Genomic DNA, 19543 nt, shown 5'->3' with positions numbered 1-19543 from the left:
TAGAGGTGAGCAAATCTGCTGTCTCATACCGCCAGAGATCATCACGTCCACACACGTGCCTTCCGTGACCTATGCATGGAGTCACACATTCACATGTGCCCAGGTATTGACACTTATGTCCCAGAGGCAAGGTGTCATAGGGTGGGGCTCACAGACCTCTTGGCTGGAAGCCAGTCAGGCGGCTGGAGGGTCAAGGGCTGCACCCTGAGCTCATGTTCACGTCTCATCAGCACAGGTGGCCCCATGGACATTCTGAACCCCAAAAGTGAGTGCCTGTTCAAGCCCAAAGCCTTTCGCCTGGGTTCCTGAGATGGCTCGAGGGACCTGAGAAGTATCCAGCCCACCTCCTGTACGGCAGGACTCCTCTGTGCCGCATTCCCGACAGGCAGACTAGCACCCCCTGTTGGAACACTTGCTGCAGTTGGAACTCACCACTTTCAAGCCAGAACATCCCACTGCTGGCTACTGAGAATTAAAGACAGTCCTCCTTAGACTGAGCTGACACGGCAGGCAGCAGTCCTTCACACCTGAGGAGAGGTCACCTCACTTCCTAAGTACTCTCTGTTTCAGTTCATCACCCAAAGGCCCATGTGTCTAGGTGGTTCCCCAAGTCACACTGCTTCTGGACCAGTCCCCTGCCTGGGCACCCATCCCTGGGTACTCCTCAGCTGGTCCCTCTTCACTTCAAAACATGAGGCCAGTGGGGAGGGTATAGTTCAGTGGTAGAACGTGTGCTTAGCATGCACAAGGTCCTGGGTTCAATCCCCAGTTTCTAAACTAATTAATTAATTAATTAATTAATTAATTAATAGGGTGAGGCCAGTCCTGGACAGGGGCCTCGAGTCACAGCAGAGCCCAATAGGATCTTTGTACAAAACTTCAGATCACAGAGGCATCTTAACAGCCACTTTGTGCCACTGAGGGTATCAACTATGCCTGGGCCAACCCACAGCTCAGTGTAAAGGCTGGCTTGGGCCATCTGCTGATCCTCATTGTCACCATCAAACACACATCCCCTAGTGCCTATTTTCCAAAAGGTCAGGGATTTGCATCTTTTGAGGATCTTTTGAAACCCAAAAGAATGAACTCCCTAGTGGTGGAATCTCAGGCCCTGTGATACAGCAGTGGGGTCAACTTGTGGGGCCAGTGAGGTCATTACTTGCAAAGCTGGAGGACTCCAAAGACGAACACGGCTCCCCTCCATCCAACACTAGAGTTTGTGCTCTGCATGTGCCCCCACCTCTTCCCGACCCCGTCCAGTCCTCTATCTAAGACCACAGGCCATGCAATGTTATGATCCCTCCTCAGATCCCTGTCAGAACAGCAAGCCACCAGAACTCTTTTCATAAGATCTCCTTGTCCCTGGTCTAGCTTACAAGAACCTTAAAATGATAGAACCATAGGTGATAACATAATATATAATAGCCATAGGTAATAACAACACCTCCATTTATGTGGTTTCCCTTTACTATGTACCATCACATAAAGTCTATAACTTGACTTCTACAACATCCAGTAGGGAAATGAGCAGGAGAGGAATGTAACGCTGCCTCCATTCTACAGATGAGGAAACTGAGGCCCAAGGAAGTGAAGATCTTTGCTCAGGATTGCTGAGCTAGTAAGCAGCAGGGCTGGGACCTGAGTTCAGAGCTTGTAACTCCAAGTTAGTTCAGAGTTTTTGCATGACACCAGGTCAAGATCACATCATTGAACTTTCTAGCTTTCTAGAGATGAAGAGCCTGAAGTCCAGCAAGCTAGACGCAGCGTTGAGACTGAACTCAGGGTCTACCCTCCTATCAGGACTCCAAGATACCTACCCACTACTCCAGCCTGCTAAGGAGAGAGTGTCATTCAACCAACCTCAGACCACGAGAGTCGCTCCTGTCCCAGGACACTTTCAGATGGGATCTCCCGACCCGGGAGCTCTGTATCGGGTACCCGCTTGCAGCGTCTAGGCACTACTCTCTGTCTGCTGGAAGCTGTATCCAGTGAGGGGGAGTAGGCCCAGCTGTCTCAGGGTGAAGGTGCTGCCAGTTTCCAGACTGTCTCAGAAGATGCTTTGGTCAGAGTAATATATATCCTTTCTCCCAGGAGGTGAGCGCATGGGCAGCCAGTGCAGGGGCCGCCCCTACCACCCCATCATCCTATCCCAGGGCTGCTTCCCTCTCTCCCAGCGATAGGAGGCTTACCTCAGCTTCCCTGGAGAAAAATAGTTTCACTTGACAACTTCCTTATTACACCTAAACCCCAACAAGAAACCAGCGCTCAGAAAACAACCTTAGGCCTGGCTGGAGGAAGGCCAGTCCATGGGCTAGAAAACAAGCCCTTACGGGAAACACAAGGGGGTGGGAGGGGCTAGTTTTAGCACCTGTACACTCTCCTCAGTTCTCTCCTAAGAACTGAAGAGGGAAGAACTCAGAAGGAAAGGTCACTGAATGCAATACAGACATTCCTTGACCTGAAGACAAAGTTCAGAAGGAGTTGCTGAGGGGTATGTTTTTCAAATCCTGCTATCCCTGGGTAGGGTCGCCATGAATCTTGACAGAACATTCTAAGAAGTTTTTTTACACTTTCTGTAGTGCTTGAATTTTTTTTAAAAAAAAGAGAATTTATACCTGTTTGTAACCAGAAAAGAAAAACTAGTTTTATTCAAAAAATGTCAGAAATCCTGTTTAAGTTGATTGACACAGGGAGGCATTACAAAGTAAATATTGAAAGCACTGAGCTTTAAAGTCTCCCAGCCCTGGAACCATCTGCCAGCTGTGTGACCTCCAGCAGGGGATACAACATCTCTGAGTTTGTTTCTCACTCAGAAACTGAGTGGCCACCTTAGAGGGTGATGTAGGGTGAAATGTGATAATGCTCACAAAGAAAAGAAGAAAATGTATTGACTGCCAGGCACTTTCCTAGGTCCTTTCTGTATTGATTAAGGGCCAATATTTTATTATCAGTAGCAGAGTTATTAAGGCTTTATTCATACTGTCAGCAAAAAGGTTTTGGATCCAGCTATGTGCTGGGCACTGACTCAACACTGAATTTAGAGAATTTATTAGCCCAAGAACCAGCCCAGGCTTCAAACAAGGGTTAAATTATATCTCATATTTTTATTTATTTAACAAAACTGTTTTCTTAGCCATCTCCTCCAAGCCCTGTGCGCATCATACATGCTCCTCCTTATTCAGAGGTGAATTAGTGTTCCCCAACCCCCACCCTCATGGAGTTCGTAGTGTAGTTGGAAAGAGACATACAGAAAAAAATCATAAAATCAGGTGGAAGGGAATGGGGAGTTATTGTTTCATGGGTACGGAGTATCACTTTGAGAAGATGAAAAAGTTCTAGAGAGGGATGGTGGAGATGATTGTATAACAATGTAAATGTACTTAATGCCACTGAGCTATACACTTAAAAATGGTTAAGATGGTCAATTGTATGTTATGTATATTTCATCACAATTTTTTTTAAAGGCAGATGGAAGCACAGGGGCAGACAGCCAAGCGGGACATTGTGCGGGAAACTATCCTCTGACCCAGTAATTCCATCTGCAGAAAAGTACAATCTCAGGTTCTCACAGGAGGGGAGCCATCACGGGCATTCGGACCTTCTCTAATCAGGCAGAGGGGCAACCCAGCCCTGTCCTCAGTGCCTGTCAAAGACCAAGCCTTGGGTGAGGATCTGTGGAGAGACACTGGCAGCTGCCTGTGGCACCATAGGGTGGTGACACGATGTGTAAGTCCCAGTGACAAATGCAGAGAGTCCTAAGTTGAAAAAGTGTTGAGGATTTCAAAAAGACAGAGACCACAGACCATGAAACCAATCGCAAGCCCTTCTAAGTGCTGAAGCAATACAGGTCGCGTGGCCTCGAATGGGACTCTGATGAGGACAGCTCCCACCCACATGCCGTGAGGAAAGATGACAGAGGAAGGGGGAGAGAGAGACTGAGAGAGAATATTTTTTGAATTTTTAATTCCAATATAACATACAGAAAAGTGCATGAATCACAACTACACAGCTTGATGAATTTTCAGAAAGGGAATAAATGTGTGTACCCAGCACCCAGATTAAGATGCGGAACATCACCAGCACCCTAGAAACCCCTTCATGCTTCTCATGGGTACCACTGTCCTGACTTCACAGCTTAGATTATTTTGCCTGTTTGGGGGACTTATATGAATGGGAATTAGACTGCATGTTTTCTTTTATCTCTGGTTTTTTTTTTCTCACTCTATTTCATGTTTGTGAGATTCAGCCATATGCTTGCTGTGTGCAGCTGTAGTTGTAAATTTTCAGATTGACAATATCAAGTGTCAGAGAGGCTATGGGGCAACCAGACCTCTCATATACTGCTGGTGGGAGTGGAAAATGGTATAGCTACTTTGGAAAATTGAGTGGCAATGTTTAGTAAAGCTGAAGAGACACCTAGCCTGTGACCCAGCACCTCCACCCCTAGATACACACACAACAGAAATGCAGGCACAACCTCCCTCAAAACAACACTAAAAGATTGTTTATATCAGCATCACATATAATAGCCAGAAACTCAAGAACTTGAAATGACTCAAATGCCCCATGACAATAAGAAGAGTAAATAAACGGTGGTATATTCCCAAAATGGATAATTTTTTCCCCCAAGAGTCTGTATATTTGTTTGTTTAGAAAGACTATTTACGTAAAGTAAGCCAAAAAGAGAAAGAAAAATACCCTATGATATTACTTATATTTGGAATCTTAAAAAAAAAAAAAAGACAACATTACGTACAAAATGGAAACAGACTCACAGACAGTAAACAAACTTATGGTTACCAGCGCAGGAAAGGGTGGGAAAGGATAAACAGGGAGTTCGAGATTTGTGGATACTAACTACTATATATAAAATAAACAATAAGTTTATACTGTATAGCATAGGAAACTATATTCAATATCTTGTAATAACTTATGGCTAAAAAGAATATAAAAACAAATATATGTATGTTCCTATATGACTGAAGTATTGTGCTGTACACCAGAAATTGACACAACATTGTCAACTGACTACAATAAAAAAAAAAAAAGAAGACTATTAACCCTCTTGTGTGGCCTGGGTATGTAACACAGGGACACAGAAGATAAACCTGGTCTTAAGTGAAAAGGCAGGTATCACAATAAGAGGGGTGAGAACAAGAGAGAGCCCCAAGTCTCAGCAGCCCTAGGTAGAGCAATTCTGAGTGACATATTTAAGAGAAGGAGAATTTTCACATGAGACAATTAAACCTGTCTGCTTGGAACTCCAGTTCCCAGAAATCTGCCCCCAGCCTGGCAAGATAATTTGCATTATGGAAACAGAGTGCCTTTGGTGACTTGCAGGAGCAAAGATCAAGAGTGCAAACACACTCTCCTTGCCAGGGCCACACCCTCTGCCTGGAATCCACCAGTTCAAGGTCCAGCCTATCCTGAGTTTGGGCCTCCCACCTGCTGAGCTTCCTGGAGAGATGTCTTCTTCCTTCACAGTGAGAGATATCTGAAAGATTGTGACCTCATTCTTTCCCAAGCCAGGGGAGGGCTGAGGACCAAAGTCCCCCGACCAGAAAATAGTCTCAGAACATTCTTTTGGTTCGCATGCAAAATGACTGAATTTAGGTCTTGTGGCTAAAGTGCTCAATGAATCTCAATCCCCACCCACACTCCCCTGACTCCTCCCAGTGACTCCCAGAATCTCCTCCTCCTCAGTTGTTTCTGGGTCTCCACTCGAAGTGGGTAACTCAGGTGACCATCATGATAGCCTAGCTTTGACACTGGACAGAGCTGTACCGAAACCCCAGCTCCTCACTCCTCAGTCATGCAAATGATCCTATCTCCCAGTTCCTCCAATAGGAACTGATCCCTCAGGCCACTGGACATGCTGTTCTCTTTGCCCAGAACATTCTTCCTGCTACCTGCCCTCATCCATCTTCACACGACCTGCTCCTTCTCACTCTGCAGGTCTCTGCTTGGACATTACCAGCTCTGGGAAGCTTTCCCTGATCTCCCTAGTGTGGCTCAGAGGCCTCTGCTCTATCCCCCTGGATGCCCCTATGCTGCCCCATTCAGCACTTGTCACGTTGGGTTGTGGCTGTCTCCCTAGCAGGACAGTAAACACCCAGAGCAGAACAGCACATCTGTTACTAGTATTTTCTCCACAAAGTTTTGTTGACTGAATCATTTCTACCAGGCGTTGGCAAAGTTTTTATGTAAAGGAACAGATGGTAAATATTTTCAGTTCTGTGGGCCATATGATGTCTGTTGCCATGATTCAACTCCCTGGTTGGAGCGAAAAGGCAGCCATAGATAACTTGTAAACAAATAAGCGTGGTCGTGTCCCCCCAAAATTTATGGACATTGAGTTTGAATTGCATATGCTTTTCATAGGTCATGAAATATTATTCCCCAAAAAAATTTTTTTTCAACCATCTAAAAATGTAACTACTCTCAAAAGCTGTCAGGACATACAAAAATAGGTGACAAACCATAGTTTGCTAACCCTGATTAATACTGAGGATCACATGCTTTGGGTTTTCCAAGTCACTCTCAGGGATATAGTAGGATTACTTAGAGCAATAATATAACAGTATTTCTTAATATCAAGCAGAAAATTAAACTTGCAAGTGCATTAAATGACTTAGCCATCACATCCTGTAGACTATATTTAAGAAATCCAAGATGTTTTAAGATTAAGGAATTGTTACTATCAAGGAACTATGTCAATAGGTTGACAATTTCTCTAAGAAATCCTAATGGGAATTTTTTAAACTAGGCATGAAAGGACACTTATTTTTTTGTGATAAGAATTATTTATCTTAAATAATATCAAAAATATTATTCAGATAAATAAAAGTAACCACTAGAAAAACTGAAGGTAGAAATTAAGTGGGACCAATTGCCTCCAGGAAGTGGAAGGGAGTGTGGGTTTTCTACAATGCTAGGTTATGTTTTTGGTTCATCGTTGTTGTTTTTCTTAACCTGGTTTCTTATATTACTATGATGTGTTGAATGTTAATGAGGCTGTGGGGATACAGGAACTTCTGTGCTTCACTGGGGGAGGGGGCATGTGGACTGGTGAGCCATTCTGGACAACAATCAGACAGTATTAGTAAAAACTGGTGTCCATATTCCCCAGGGACTAGCAATTCCACTCCTAGCCATTCTCACATAGCTATTTAAGAGCAAAGAAAAAACACTCATAGATAGCTGAAGGGGTATGCCTGGGGTTGGGACGCGGGTTTTGTTTCACAATGTGACTTTTATGAGATACTTCTTTTTCCTGGCAGGCAGCCTTTGCCCAATTTGTCCAACTGTGATGACGTGTTCCTCACTGCCCAGAATTTTCTTGTGCGTGGTAAGCAACCTATTATGAAACTTGCTCATCTGTGACCACCTTGTTCTTAGACAGGAGTCTTGTACTTCGAACATGGTTGTCTCTCATATATAGGTGGTAAGTGCTCTGGCAGCATTTAGGTGCTCAATCTGTGGCCACCAATTTTAGTTTCCAGTTTGCTTTCAGGAAAATCCACAAGTTTAAATCTAAACCAAATGCATTCTAATTCAGAAACCAAAAGAGCACGCACCAGAAGGACAATCTGCTTTTATTGAAATCCAGAATAAAGTCAGAGAACTTGACCAAAAGGAGGGAGCTTGAAATCTGAGAGGAGACTCATCCAACCAGAAGCAGAAGGTGACTCTCAGAATCATCGAGCTCAAGGGGCTCAGTGCAGGTACCTCTCTCAGTTCTGAGAGTCACTGCCCCTCCAGGGGTTATCTCCTTTGGATCCTACTTCTGACATCATTGAACATCAACCTAAATAAGAAGATAAACTGAGGCAATCTCAGATTACCAGAGATTTGAGTTTATTTGGGAGTAGCAGAAGAATTTCAACTCAGGAAATGCATGCTATAGCAAGATACAGTGAGTCCACTGAGGGTTTGGGGTGGGCTCTATTTATGGGCAAGGAGTACAAAAAGGGGGAAATCCAGCCAGAGTCCAAGCAGTAAGTTCATTGGCTTGAGGATGGGGAGATATTCTTGGTGAATATTCATTGATAAGGAGGTAAGTCTCAGTCTTCTGTAAATCAGGCATTTAATGGCAATCAGTCTCTGCTTAAGTTATGTTCTTCTGAGGGCACATGTGTGAGATTTCCCATTTCATATTTTCATTCATGTTAGATTGAAATCCTTTATATAGATATGGATGATAGAGATACAGGTATAGGAAGGAAATATTATCACTTGTAAAAATATAATTATACAGCCAGAAAATTGGAACCAACTCAAAATTTTTGAACACAAAAGACCTTTGTGCAAAGTAAATCCACACAAAAAGTTTTTCTATTTACTGTTATTTACTATATTTTCTATTTACTATTTACTATATTTCTATATAACCAGTTAGAAGGTGTGATGGCAGAAAATATTCCAGCCACAATAGCAATTTTTAAATATTCTAACTACCTCTAAGAACTGTATTAGATCCATAAGCTATATAAAAGATGTAACAAAATATAGAAACATCCATACTCTTGAACGGAAAGCTAATGAAAAGAATTCAACTCTCGGTTAATCATAGTTCATCACACTTCACTTCCAACTACAATTTAAAAGAATGTGACACAATTAGAATTTAGAGATTGACAAAATTTCCCTGGCTTTATTTCACTGGGAAATAAAGTTAACAGATGAGTTTACTACAAAATTTTTGTTAAAGAAAAATAAGTTGTATGAGGAAGGGACATTTTCTCTGCTGGATATTAAATGTATCATAAAGCTACAGAAATAAAACAAGGCTGTATCACCAAGAACTAATGGACAAACCAAAAAAAGTAGATAACTCTGAAACTACTCCAAATAACATACGAATTTACTGAGAAAGGAAGCTCACCAACCAACGAGAAGAGGGGATTATGCGGCAAATGGTGTTGGAAAAACAGCCTGGAAGTCAGAGGATCATTTTAGATCTACACTTTATACTGTAGTGTAAAATACTTTCCAGACGCATTAAAGCATTACATGTAACAATAATGCCACTTAAAAAAAACCTAAAATAATACGCAGATAACTAAGTTTGGATGAAAGACTTTGTAGAATAAAAATGAGAGGCTGGCGGGGCGCCGCGCGGGAGGCTCGCGCACTCGGTGGGTCGGGCTGCGGCCGCGGCGGCGGCGCTCAGGCGCCGCGTGTGAGGCGCCCCGGGCGCGTCTGCGTTCCGGCTCCGCCACCCGCACCCCAGTGGGCTGCTGAGAAGGGAACGGCTCCAGCCCTGGGACCCCCGAGCACACCTCCAGCACGGCCCCCTTCCCGTCGCAGCCGCGGGCCTCGCTCGGTGCTGGGCGACTCCGAGGGGAGGCGGCGGCGGCGGCGGCGGCGGCGGCTGCGGGTCTGTGTGGAGGAGCCCTGCCCTCCAGCCTGGCTCCGCCGCCGGGCCCAGTAGGGCCCGAGAGAGCTCGGCGCCCGCCCTTCCTCTAGCCCCTCGGTCAACCGGCTGGAGCAGCGTCGTCCCGGAGGTCTCTGGGCCGAGGCGGCGGCAGCTCCTCCGGCTCCACCATGTCCGCGGGGAGAGACTTCGGGACTCTGCGGAGGAAATTCAAGCCGGCGTTCCTGCGGGCGCAGAGCGGTGAGTGTGCGGCTTCCCCGCGCCCCCCAGCCCCATGCGGCCCTTCCCCGCGCGGAGGCTCCGTGCGGGCCTCGCGTTCGCGCTCCGTTGCACCCCGCAGCCCTTGCCCGTGTTCGCCGACCCTCCTTAGCCACCGGCTCCTCTTCGCCAGATCCGTCGGGCGGATCTTGACCCTTGCGTCCCCGACTCCGCCGGCTCCTTTCCCCGGAGCCCAGCCTCTCCCGTCGAGCTGTCCTCACCCCGCCCAGTCCCGGCCTCCTTCCATCCCTTTCTTCCTCCGTCTGCGTCGTCTCAAAACCCCAGCTCCCCTCCTTGAGCCCCACCCTCGTCCCGTGCTCTTTTCCCAGCTCGTCAGGCGTGTGAGGCCCACCCGGGAAGCCCCACTCGGGAGAACCGGCCCCTTGCCACCGGGCGCGCGGCGGGTGGGATCTGAGCGTTGTTTTCCGCGGAGGCTTGGCCCCGAGAAGTTTGGAGGGAAAGTGGGGGGTCCTAGAAGACTCTTGGATTGTTTTCACCTGGGTGGGGAGTTGGTCTGGGTTGCAGAGGATATGTATTTGGAGGAGACTTGAGGAGGGGGTAGATGGGGAGTGAAGGAGTGGCGGCGGTAGTGGCGATTTTTGCCCCCTTGGGTTTGGCTGTGTCTTGTTGAAAACCTCGTTTTCTTCTCTTAACTTTAATCCCCGACAGTTCTTTGGCGGTGTCAGTTGCTTTCCCCATCTCTGCCAGATGCTTACCTTGATCGCTTTACTTGGAATTTTTCACGTCTCACCTGATTCTCCTGTCATGCAAACAGAAATTACTGGGACGTGTTAATCATTCCATTTCTTCTTGAGTATTTTCCATTTACAAATTTAGGATTCCTGTGAGAGCGGACTTTAGAATAACGAACATCTTTGTTTTGTAGGATTTCCTTTGGGGTTAGGGAATAATAGAGAAGGCATAGATTCATCATCTAGATATTTAAATTAGATTTAAATGTGTAATACCATTTTGGCTAAATTATTCTTTTATGGTTGATAGTCCATAGTCTCTGATGAGTGAAAGTATTATTTACCTATTGAGGCTTCTGCTGTCTCTGTACTTTGTATTAGATACAAGATTACGATTTCGTGATGACTATCTCTAAAATCACTTCATGTGGTAACTCCAATTTTATGCTGTAATATGCAAACTTCACACTCTACAATTTAGAGATTATCATCATCCATTGTTTTTCTCACACTTTTCCTGACCATCTTTAAAATTGAGACATTGAGAGATTAGTTCCTCCCAAGTCACGGGACAGTCATCAGGTGTTTTAGATTAAACTGTGGGAAACATTTATTTCTTTTGGTTGAAAAGAAGATAACTGATAGAAATTTGGAGCTTTCATTACTACCTTCAAATTCAGAGCTTTTGTTACTACCTCCAAATTACTACAAATTAGTATAAATGCAACATCTTATATTAGGATGGTACATTGTTGTTATTAATGAACCAATATTTCTGCATTATTAACTAAAGTCTATAGTTTATTTAGATTTCCTTAGTTTTTTTTTTTTCTGTTTAAGCATTCAATTCAGGATACCAGATTACATTTGATTTCCCTGTTTCCTTAGGCTCCTCTTAGTTTGTTTTTGTTTTTGTTTTTTTAAGTTATGTGTTTACATGCTTTTTAACTCTGTGAAACTGGGTAATTATTTTTTAAGGCTACTATATTGGTAAGTAATGCCATCCAACAGCTTTGACAATGAAACATTGGTCTCTGTTCTCATGGGCAATGTCTGCAGTTTTCTTAGCATTCGCAAAGGTCTGTAGAATCTATGTCATCTTGATGTAACTTTTAATGAATTTTTTCATTTTTAGGTTTTAAACGTTCACAATTCATCTTTCAAAGACTAATCTGTAGCAAAGCCTTGTTTCCTTAATAGCATTTACTACATTTATAATTCTTATTTTTTATGTTTGTTTTGTCTGTTTCCCATAACAGAATGCAAGTTTCATGGAGATTAAAAACTTTTTTTTTAATTCATTGTATACCCAGTGCGTACAATAGTGCCAGGCTTGTAGTGGGTACTAAGAAAATTTGGTAAATGAATGATGGTTGAATCTAATAGTAACCAAAGCTAGTAGTCATCTTTGCTATGGTGAAGTCTGTATTTTTGCCTTATGCAATTAATAGGTTAACAATAACATTTTATATTTACATTATTTGATTGCATACAGGGATACTCCAGATGCTCAGGAAGCCTGGACCCAATAATTTGTAACATTTACTGTGTTACCAAAAAAAAAAAAAAAAAAATACAACAGACTAAAGTATCAAACTTTTTTTTTAGTTGAATAAAATTATTTTGTTTTGTTAAAGTTATTGTTATTTGCTAGTTGTATAACATCTAAAAGTATGTCAGATGATTATTTAAAATTATTTTTTTATTTAAGTATAATTGGTTTACAATGTTGTGTTAATTCAAATGCTTATTAAAGACATGTTCATGGAACAGATTTGAAATTAGGTATACTATTTTATTTAGCTTTTCAAAAATTTAAGGTTCTGTGCTCTATAATGAAGATAAATTGTTTCAGTATATGAAGCCTCATATTAAATGAATGACATCAGTCTTGGTTATGTTCCTGTAAACTCTTATGGTTTCTTTAGATTTCGGTAGTGTACATGGTTTAATAAAAGGAACGTTAAAATAAAAAAAACCCCACAACACACCAGCAACAATAATAATGAGAGGAGGCACAAAAAAATGATAGACTTTACTAAGTCAAAATTATAAACTTCTGCACATCATAACCACCATAAAAGGTTAAAAGACAAACAAACTAGAAAAAATTATTTGCAACAAATAATACAGGCAGTGTCACTCTCCTTATTTTATAAAGGTTGCAAAAATAAATACAAATTTAAAAGTAATCAATAAGCACATAATAAATGTTATAAATGTTTAACTTCATTGTTAATGTATAACTACACCTTGTAAACACTGTTTACTTCCATTTATATATGTTATAACACATTAAGTAGAAAAATCAGAATATAAAACTCCTTATGCAGAATAATCCAAATGATGTTGAAACATACACATATGTTTTTTAAAATGGAAATACAACCACCTAAGTATTTTAAATGACTTTCCTTTGAAATGGAATTACAGGTGGTTTTATTTTTTTATTCTTTGCCACACGTTCCAACTTTTCTATGGTAAATGTGTATTATTATTACTGAAATTTAGTTAACAGTATTTCCCTGGCTTGGTCCCCACCAGGCGAATTACAGAAATGGCTTGCCTCTTTAGCAAAGGAGGTTTGAAGGGAGGATTCCTGGAGTATCTCCCCCAGTGATAGCTTCCAGGTTGTTGTGCTTCACAGAAAGCTTCCTTCCTATCCACATGGGGCCTCAAACCTGTCACCTTGGGTTTCAGGTTCACAGAGAAACTCTGGCTGTGCGGGCCAGGCCCTCTTTATTAAGACCTCCCTCCCAAAGAGAACACCAAGCAGTGACTCTGGCTTTCTGGCCACTGAACAAACCCAAATCAAATCTTCCCATCTGGGAGAGCTGTGGGGGAGAGAGATCCCCATTAGCATAAGGCCTGGGAGTGAGGGGAGGGGAGCAGAGGAGGGGAGAGGAGATTCGAGAAGGCCCTGTTCCTTGGAGGTGCCCCACGTGCCCCAAAGTGTCTATTTCTTACTCCATTCAGCATCCCTGTTACTTCTGCAAATGCGCTTCATTACACCCATCTTCCTGCCATGTCTGAATTTGATGAAAGGATGCAGTTTAGTCTCTAGGAACTGGGACCTCTTTTACAGATAGGAGATTATGCAAATTATTAGGCAAAGAGAAATTTGCAACATGCTGTAAATAACTGCTGTAGCTCAAGGACAATGAGAGCAGCAACTGCCCTTGGTCTCAGTGGGTCCCTCTATGTAGTGGGTTGAGCAATGACTCCTAGAAGGGTAAGTCCAAGTCCTAAACCCTGGAATCTCTGAATGTGACCTTATTCAGAAAAAGTCTTTGCGGATATAATTAAGTTAAGAATCTTAAAATGAGATCATCCTAAGTTTAGAGTGGACCCTAAATCCAAAGACAGATGTTTTTATAAAAGAAAGGCATAAGGAGATTGTGAGAGACACACAGAGGGAAGATGGCCATGTAAAGATGGAGGCAGAGATTGATGTGAAGCATCTGCAAACCAAGGGATGCCAAGGATTAACCACTAGAATCTAGGAGAAAGGAGAAGAGGGTACAGAGCTCAGTGGTAGAGCATGTGCTTAGCGTGCACAAGGCCCTGGGTTCAATCCCCAGTACTTCGATTAAAATAAATGAATAAAAACCTAATTACCTCTCTCCCCCAACACACACACACAAAACTTGAAGAGATATGGATTAAATAAATATTTTTTAAAAATCTAGAAGAAAGGCCTGGAATGAATTCTTCCTCAGAGCTTCCAGAGGAAACCAACCCTGTTGAAATCTTGATTTTGGACATCTGGCCTCCTGTGAAAGAGTACATTTCTGTCTTTTTAAGCCCCCGAATTTGTGGCAATTTCTTAGGGTAGCTACAGGGAACTAATACATACTCTTTCACACACAGCCATTCAGCAGTCTGGGTCTCCAGGTCCTGGTACCCCCACCCAGCTTACTGTAACCCAGTCTCATGATTCAGCTGCCTCTGTCTCCTCTGAGTCAGGAACCCACTGGGATATTCCCCTTCCTGGTGGAGGAAGCACTCGGGAGCATTCACTTTAATTGCCTGATTGTCCAGCAGAAGGGGTGTGTGTCAGACAGATGACAGTACCATCCTGTCATTTCAGAATGTTCCCTTCATGGCCCTAAAAAGTAAGTAAATAAAATGAAATAAAAGAGAAAATAATTCTTCTTGAAGTAAAAAATGTGAAGCCAGTATCAAGGGAACTGAAGGCATGTTTGATCGCTAGTGTTCCTCACAGCTTTTTCTGCCCTTAGTGACTTTCATTCTTAGTCAGCGCTGACTTTCCATTGAAGTCCAAAGTAGACCAGGTTTCTACCTGCAGAGGTTGCCCGCACGGTGAAACCTGAGGGCCAGGCCCTTCTGACGGTCCTGAAATTCCCCAGGATCAGATGGGGAGATTTCAGGCACTAGGGCCCAACCTGGAAGGAGCCATGTTTCAGGGAAGAGGTGGCCTTTTGCGTTAGCAGGTGACTGTGCTCTCGGTTACTTGATAAGTAAGATCACTCCACTTCCCCTAGGAAACCAGAAAATGAGCTGTCCAGGACAGATTTGGAAGGTCTTATCTTACCAAACAAGAGCTTTATTGACAGGTAGGCAAGCCTCTTGGGCCAACTTTGCTGGGAGCAGAGCTACCACATTGCTGCAGTAATGCATGTCTGTTTATTAGCTGAAACACTAGGGACCCCGTAACTCCCCCACACATGGGAGAGAGTCATGTTTTGAATATGTTCTTCTGGGATACTTTTAATAGAAAATAGCTTAGCATCATTTTTATTATTATGATTATTATGATTATTATTATTATTATTTTCACAGATGGGAGCATTCAATATATACTATTCCACAACTTGCTTCTTTTTTAAAAAAACATTCTTGTGGCAGTGATTCCACAACATTGTCTTAAGGGAGTTTTTGGCCAAAGAGCAAAGCCTCCCTTCTCCCTTTCAAGCCCCAGATTCTTTTTTTTTTTTTTTTTTTTTTAATTTAGTGTGTGAAAGGGTTCAGAACTCCAAGAGACAGTCAGTAGTATGGAGGGGTGTTATGCAACGTTTTAGTATTTCCCACACAAGATGACATGAAGAAAATTGCATTTTACCCACACTGGCTCCTTAGCCTTCTGCAGATGACCTTTCTCCCTGACTTTGAAAAGTTAGAGTGGAACTCTCAATCCCCCCACCTCAACTTAGGCAGGCAGGGAGGGGAGGGGAGAGGATGAGGACCCAGTGCTTCAGAGAATCTCTCTAAATATATTTTTGTGTTATGTGAGGACATTTCTGAAAGATATATTCTTAAGAAGTAGAATGGTTAGGTCACAAAGGAGACACATTTAAATCTTTGGTCAACCTGACAAATTCCCTTCCAGAACTTTGTACCCCTTCACACCTCCAGCTGTGGTCTGTGAGAACAGCTGCATCTTCTCACTCACGACACCACTGAACCTGTTCATTGCTGTCCATCGGATGAGCCACTTTCGTTTTAATTTGCCTTTGTTCAGTTATTATTAGTGACACTAAGCATCTTCTCAAATGCTTCTTGGCATCTGAGTTTGTTCTTGAGCAGCTGGTTCTTTAATTGAAAAAAAAATCGACTAATCAAGTTATATTGTTTCCTCCAGGACGTGCTCATTATGCTCAAGAGAATACTCGGAAACTCTTGCCTCCAGTAACACACAGGAGTTTCTCACTTCCTGTAGAGAAAGCAGTTATTCACTTCAGCATCACCTAAACGCAAAATACTCAGAGTCAGATATGAGAACTTCTTAAAGGAAACCACTTCTCCAGATTTCAAGGGTGTGTCACAGACAGGGCTTCAGGGGTAAATTTGTATACTTCACAGACGGGGAAAAAGTCATTTCACAGTGCCAATACAAAAAAAAACCAAAAAGCACCATCAGTTGTTTAGCTCAAATAGGTATTGAACCAAGTTAAATGTTAATTTAATATATTAAATGTTAAATTTATTTAAACTTTATTAAATATTAAAATCTTGATGATCCTGATGGACTGAACCCATTCATATTCTTCTCAACCTCCTCCGAGTGTCTCTTCCTCTACTTCACAGGCTAGAAAGCCGAAAAGTGTGTTTCCCAGGCTCTTTTGCAGCTTGAGTTTCCGGTGTGAGTTCAGATCTGACAATTACATGCTCTGGCCTGTGATTTGGAAGGAGCAAGTGAGCAGGGGGCAACTTTCTGTGGATCCAGCTACTGCTGGAACATGGAAGGTTAAGAGAAGCTGTGTATTTTTTTTATCAGCAGGGTCCCAGCATGTGGGTACCCCCTTCATAGAGCAAGGGTGGCCCCCTTGCTGGCTGGTGGTGGTGTTCTGGAACATTCCTAGAGGTCCCACCTGGAACCCACTCCTCCAACCCTTTGAATGACTTTGTAAGCCCTTGGTTCATTTTCTGCTAAAATTAGCTGACGTAGTTTCTGTTTTCCTTCAATTGAGCCCTGACTGATACAGCTCACAAATACTTACCTTGACGGAGCCATGTGAGATACGAAAGAGAAAAGGCTAGACAAAGGGCAATGTAGTCGTGAATCATGCTTATTATGGTTTTCCTAATAGCCCTTTAATCAGATATCTCGTCCCTGTAGGAAATTTGAAAAATACATAAAAAAATGCAAAGAATGAAGTAAAAACCATTTGTTATTCCACAAGAATCAAACATTGATGAACAGAAAACATTCTGTGCAGTTTGGTGCAGCCACTGTGGAAAACAGTATGGAGATTCTTCAAAAGACTAGGAATAGACTTACCATATGACCCAGTAATCCCACTCCTGGGCATATATCCAGAGGGAACCCTACTTCAAAAAGACACTTGCACCCCAATGTTCATAGCAGCACTATTTAAATAGCCAAGACATGGAAAGAGCCTAAATGTCCATCGACAGGTGACTGGATAAAGACGCTGTGGTATATTTATACAATGGAATACTATTCAGCCATAAAAACCGACAACATAACACCATTTGCAGCAACATGGATGTCCCTGGAGAATGTCATTCTAAGTGAAGTAAGCCAGAAAGAGAAAGAAAAATACCATATGAGATCACTCATGTGTGGAATCTAAAAACAAAAGAAAGAACAGAAAAAGACAAATGAACATAAATACAAAACAGAAACAGACTCATAGACATAGAATACAAACTTGTGGTTGCCAGTGGGGAGAGGGGTGGGAAGGGACAGACTGAGAGTTTGAAATCTGTAGATACTGACAGGTATATATAGAATAGATAAACAAGATTATACCATATAGCACAGGGAAATATATACAAGATCTTGTGGTAGCTCATGGTGAAAAAGAATGTGACAGTGAATATATAGTATATGTTCATGTATAACTGAAAAATTGTGCTTTACATTGGAAATTGACACAACATTGTAAACTGACTATAACTCAATAAAATAAAATTAAAAAAAAAAAAGAAACATTCCACCTCTCTGAAATGTTGGTCCTGATCAACCAGCTGCTGCTGTTTATTGAATGCAGAATGACCAGCAAGCCAAGGGGAGCCTGGGCTGATTTTGGTGCTCATCTAATGTGAGTGCAGAGCAGCTCCCAGTCCCTTCTCGAGAGTAAGGGAGAAAAGTTGTGGCAACAGAATGTGATGTTAATAACTTATCCAATTTGTCTCCTACTTTCCAACCCACAGCCCTGGTGGCACTAGTGGGAGGTTGAGTGTCTGTACTCTTTCTCTCTTCAGTCACCCTCCCTCTCTTTCTGGCTTACTTCACTTAGAAGGACAATCTCCAGGTCCATCCATGTTGCTGCAAATGACATGATTTTATTCTTTTTTAAGGCTAAGTAATATTCCATGGTGTGTGTGTGTGTGTGTGTGTGTGTGTGTGTACGCGTGCGTGTGTGTGCATGTATAAAATCCACAGGGATCAAAATAGCTCAGAAATCCCACCGATTGGACAGGACAGACCCTGTCAGGACCCTACATCACCTTCTTGCTTCCCTGGCATCCCTTCAGGGCAGAGGGCATGGCCACCACCAGTTTGGGGATAACTTCCCTGCCAGCTCCAGTTAGAAAAATCCAGGGAAGATCTCTGATTGGCGTTTCCTGGGTCATGTGCCATCTCTGGCCCAATCACTGTGGTCAGGGAAATGAGTGTCTCTCAATGGCCCTGCCTAGGTTAGAGGGCTCTCCCGCATCACCAGGAGCAGGAGGCTTTGATGGAGTAGGAGAGCCGCTCCCAGAGGCAAAATCAGTTATCAACAGAAGGATGGCAAGAGGGGTGCTGGGCTGATATCTGTATTACCTCACTGCCAATCCCGTTTAGGGATTAGGCATTGCAGATTCATGTTTCAAGTTCAGATACATTATTGAGGGAAATTTGAGGGATTCCATCACCTGCATTAAAACATCATCACAGGCTAATTTATCAAAGTACTGAGCCATAACACGAAGGCTTAAAGGGCTAGAACCCAGGACAGGACATGTAGTGGTTTGCTCGGGCTACCATAACAAAGCACCACAGACCAGGCGGCTTAAACAACAGATACTTACTTTCCCACAGTTCTGGGGCTGTTGAAGGTGCCAGCAGAGTTTATTTTTTCTGAGGTCTGTCTCCTTGGCTTGCAGACAGCTGCCTTCTCATCATGTCCTCACGTGGTCTTTATTCTGCGTACGTACACACCTCCGATGTCTCTCTGTGTCCTGATCTCCACTTTTTATAACACAGCAGTCTCTGATTGAATTAGGGCCCACCCTAATGACCTTCTTTTAACTTAATTACCTCTTTGAAGACCTTATCTCCAAACATAGTCACATTCTGAAGTATTGGAGGTCAGAGTTTCAACATAGGAATTTGGGGGATACAATTTAATCTGTAAGAGGATGTTAGAAGATACAGAGCAGGCCATGGACTGTGCAGTTTTTAATTTATATATATTATATATATGTATATAGTTATATATGTAGTTATATATAAACCTCATGGTAACCACAAACCAGAAACCTATAATAGATACACACACACAAAGAGAAAGGAATTCAAACATAATACTAAGGATAGTCATCAAATCACATGGGAAGAGAGCAAAAGAAGAAGAAAGAACAAAAAAGAACAGAAACAACCCAAATATAGTTTTTAAAATGGCAATAAGTATACGCCTGTCAACAATTACTTTACGTAAATGGACTCAATTTTTCAATCAAAAGACAGAGAGTGGCTGAATGGATACAAAACAAGACCCATATACTGCCTGTAACAGACTCACTT

General features: G+C 42.7%; 2 protein-coding genes across 2 annotated transcripts in view; one reads left to right on the top strand and one right to left on the bottom strand.

Moving 5' to 3' along the window:
• Positions 1–9061: 9061 nt before the first annotated feature.
• LOC140687869 (uncharacterized) lies at positions 9062–10401 on the bottom strand. Its single transcript, XM_072945816.1, has 3 exons — positions 10386–10401; positions 9738–9953; positions 9062–9573 (listed from the first exon to the last, which is right to left on the bottom strand). Exons 1-3 carry the CDS (start codon positions 10399–10401, stop codon positions 9062–9064), a joined length of 744 nt encoding a protein of 247 aa, XP_072801917.1.
• KCTD20 (potassium channel tetramerization domain containing 20) overlaps positions 9488–19543 on the top strand; it is a 91595-nt gene continuing 81539 nt past the window's right edge. The window contains exon 1 of the mRNA XM_015237498.3: positions 9488–9616. The gene's annotated coding sequence lies outside the window, so the exon portion shown is untranslated. The remainder of the gene's footprint in view (positions 9617–19543) is intronic.

The sequence above is a fragment of the Vicugna pacos genome, chromosome 20 (genome assembly GCF_048564905.1).
Source record: "Vicugna pacos chromosome 20, VicPac4, whole genome shotgun sequence".
NCBI lineage: Eukaryota > Metazoa > Chordata > Mammalia > Artiodactyla > Camelidae > Vicugna > Vicugna pacos.
Note: the sequence above shows the minus strand (reverse complement) of the source record. Positions and strands in the feature narration are given on the sequence as shown.

Bases quoted from the DNA above. Each gene is read 5' to 3' on its own strand.
- LOC140687869 (XM_072945816.1), bottom strand. The intron at 9,574-9,737 runs GTCGGCGAACAC...TTTCCTCCGCAG, and splicing joins GGAGCCGGTGGCTAAGGAGG to AGTCCCGAAGTCTCTCCCCG.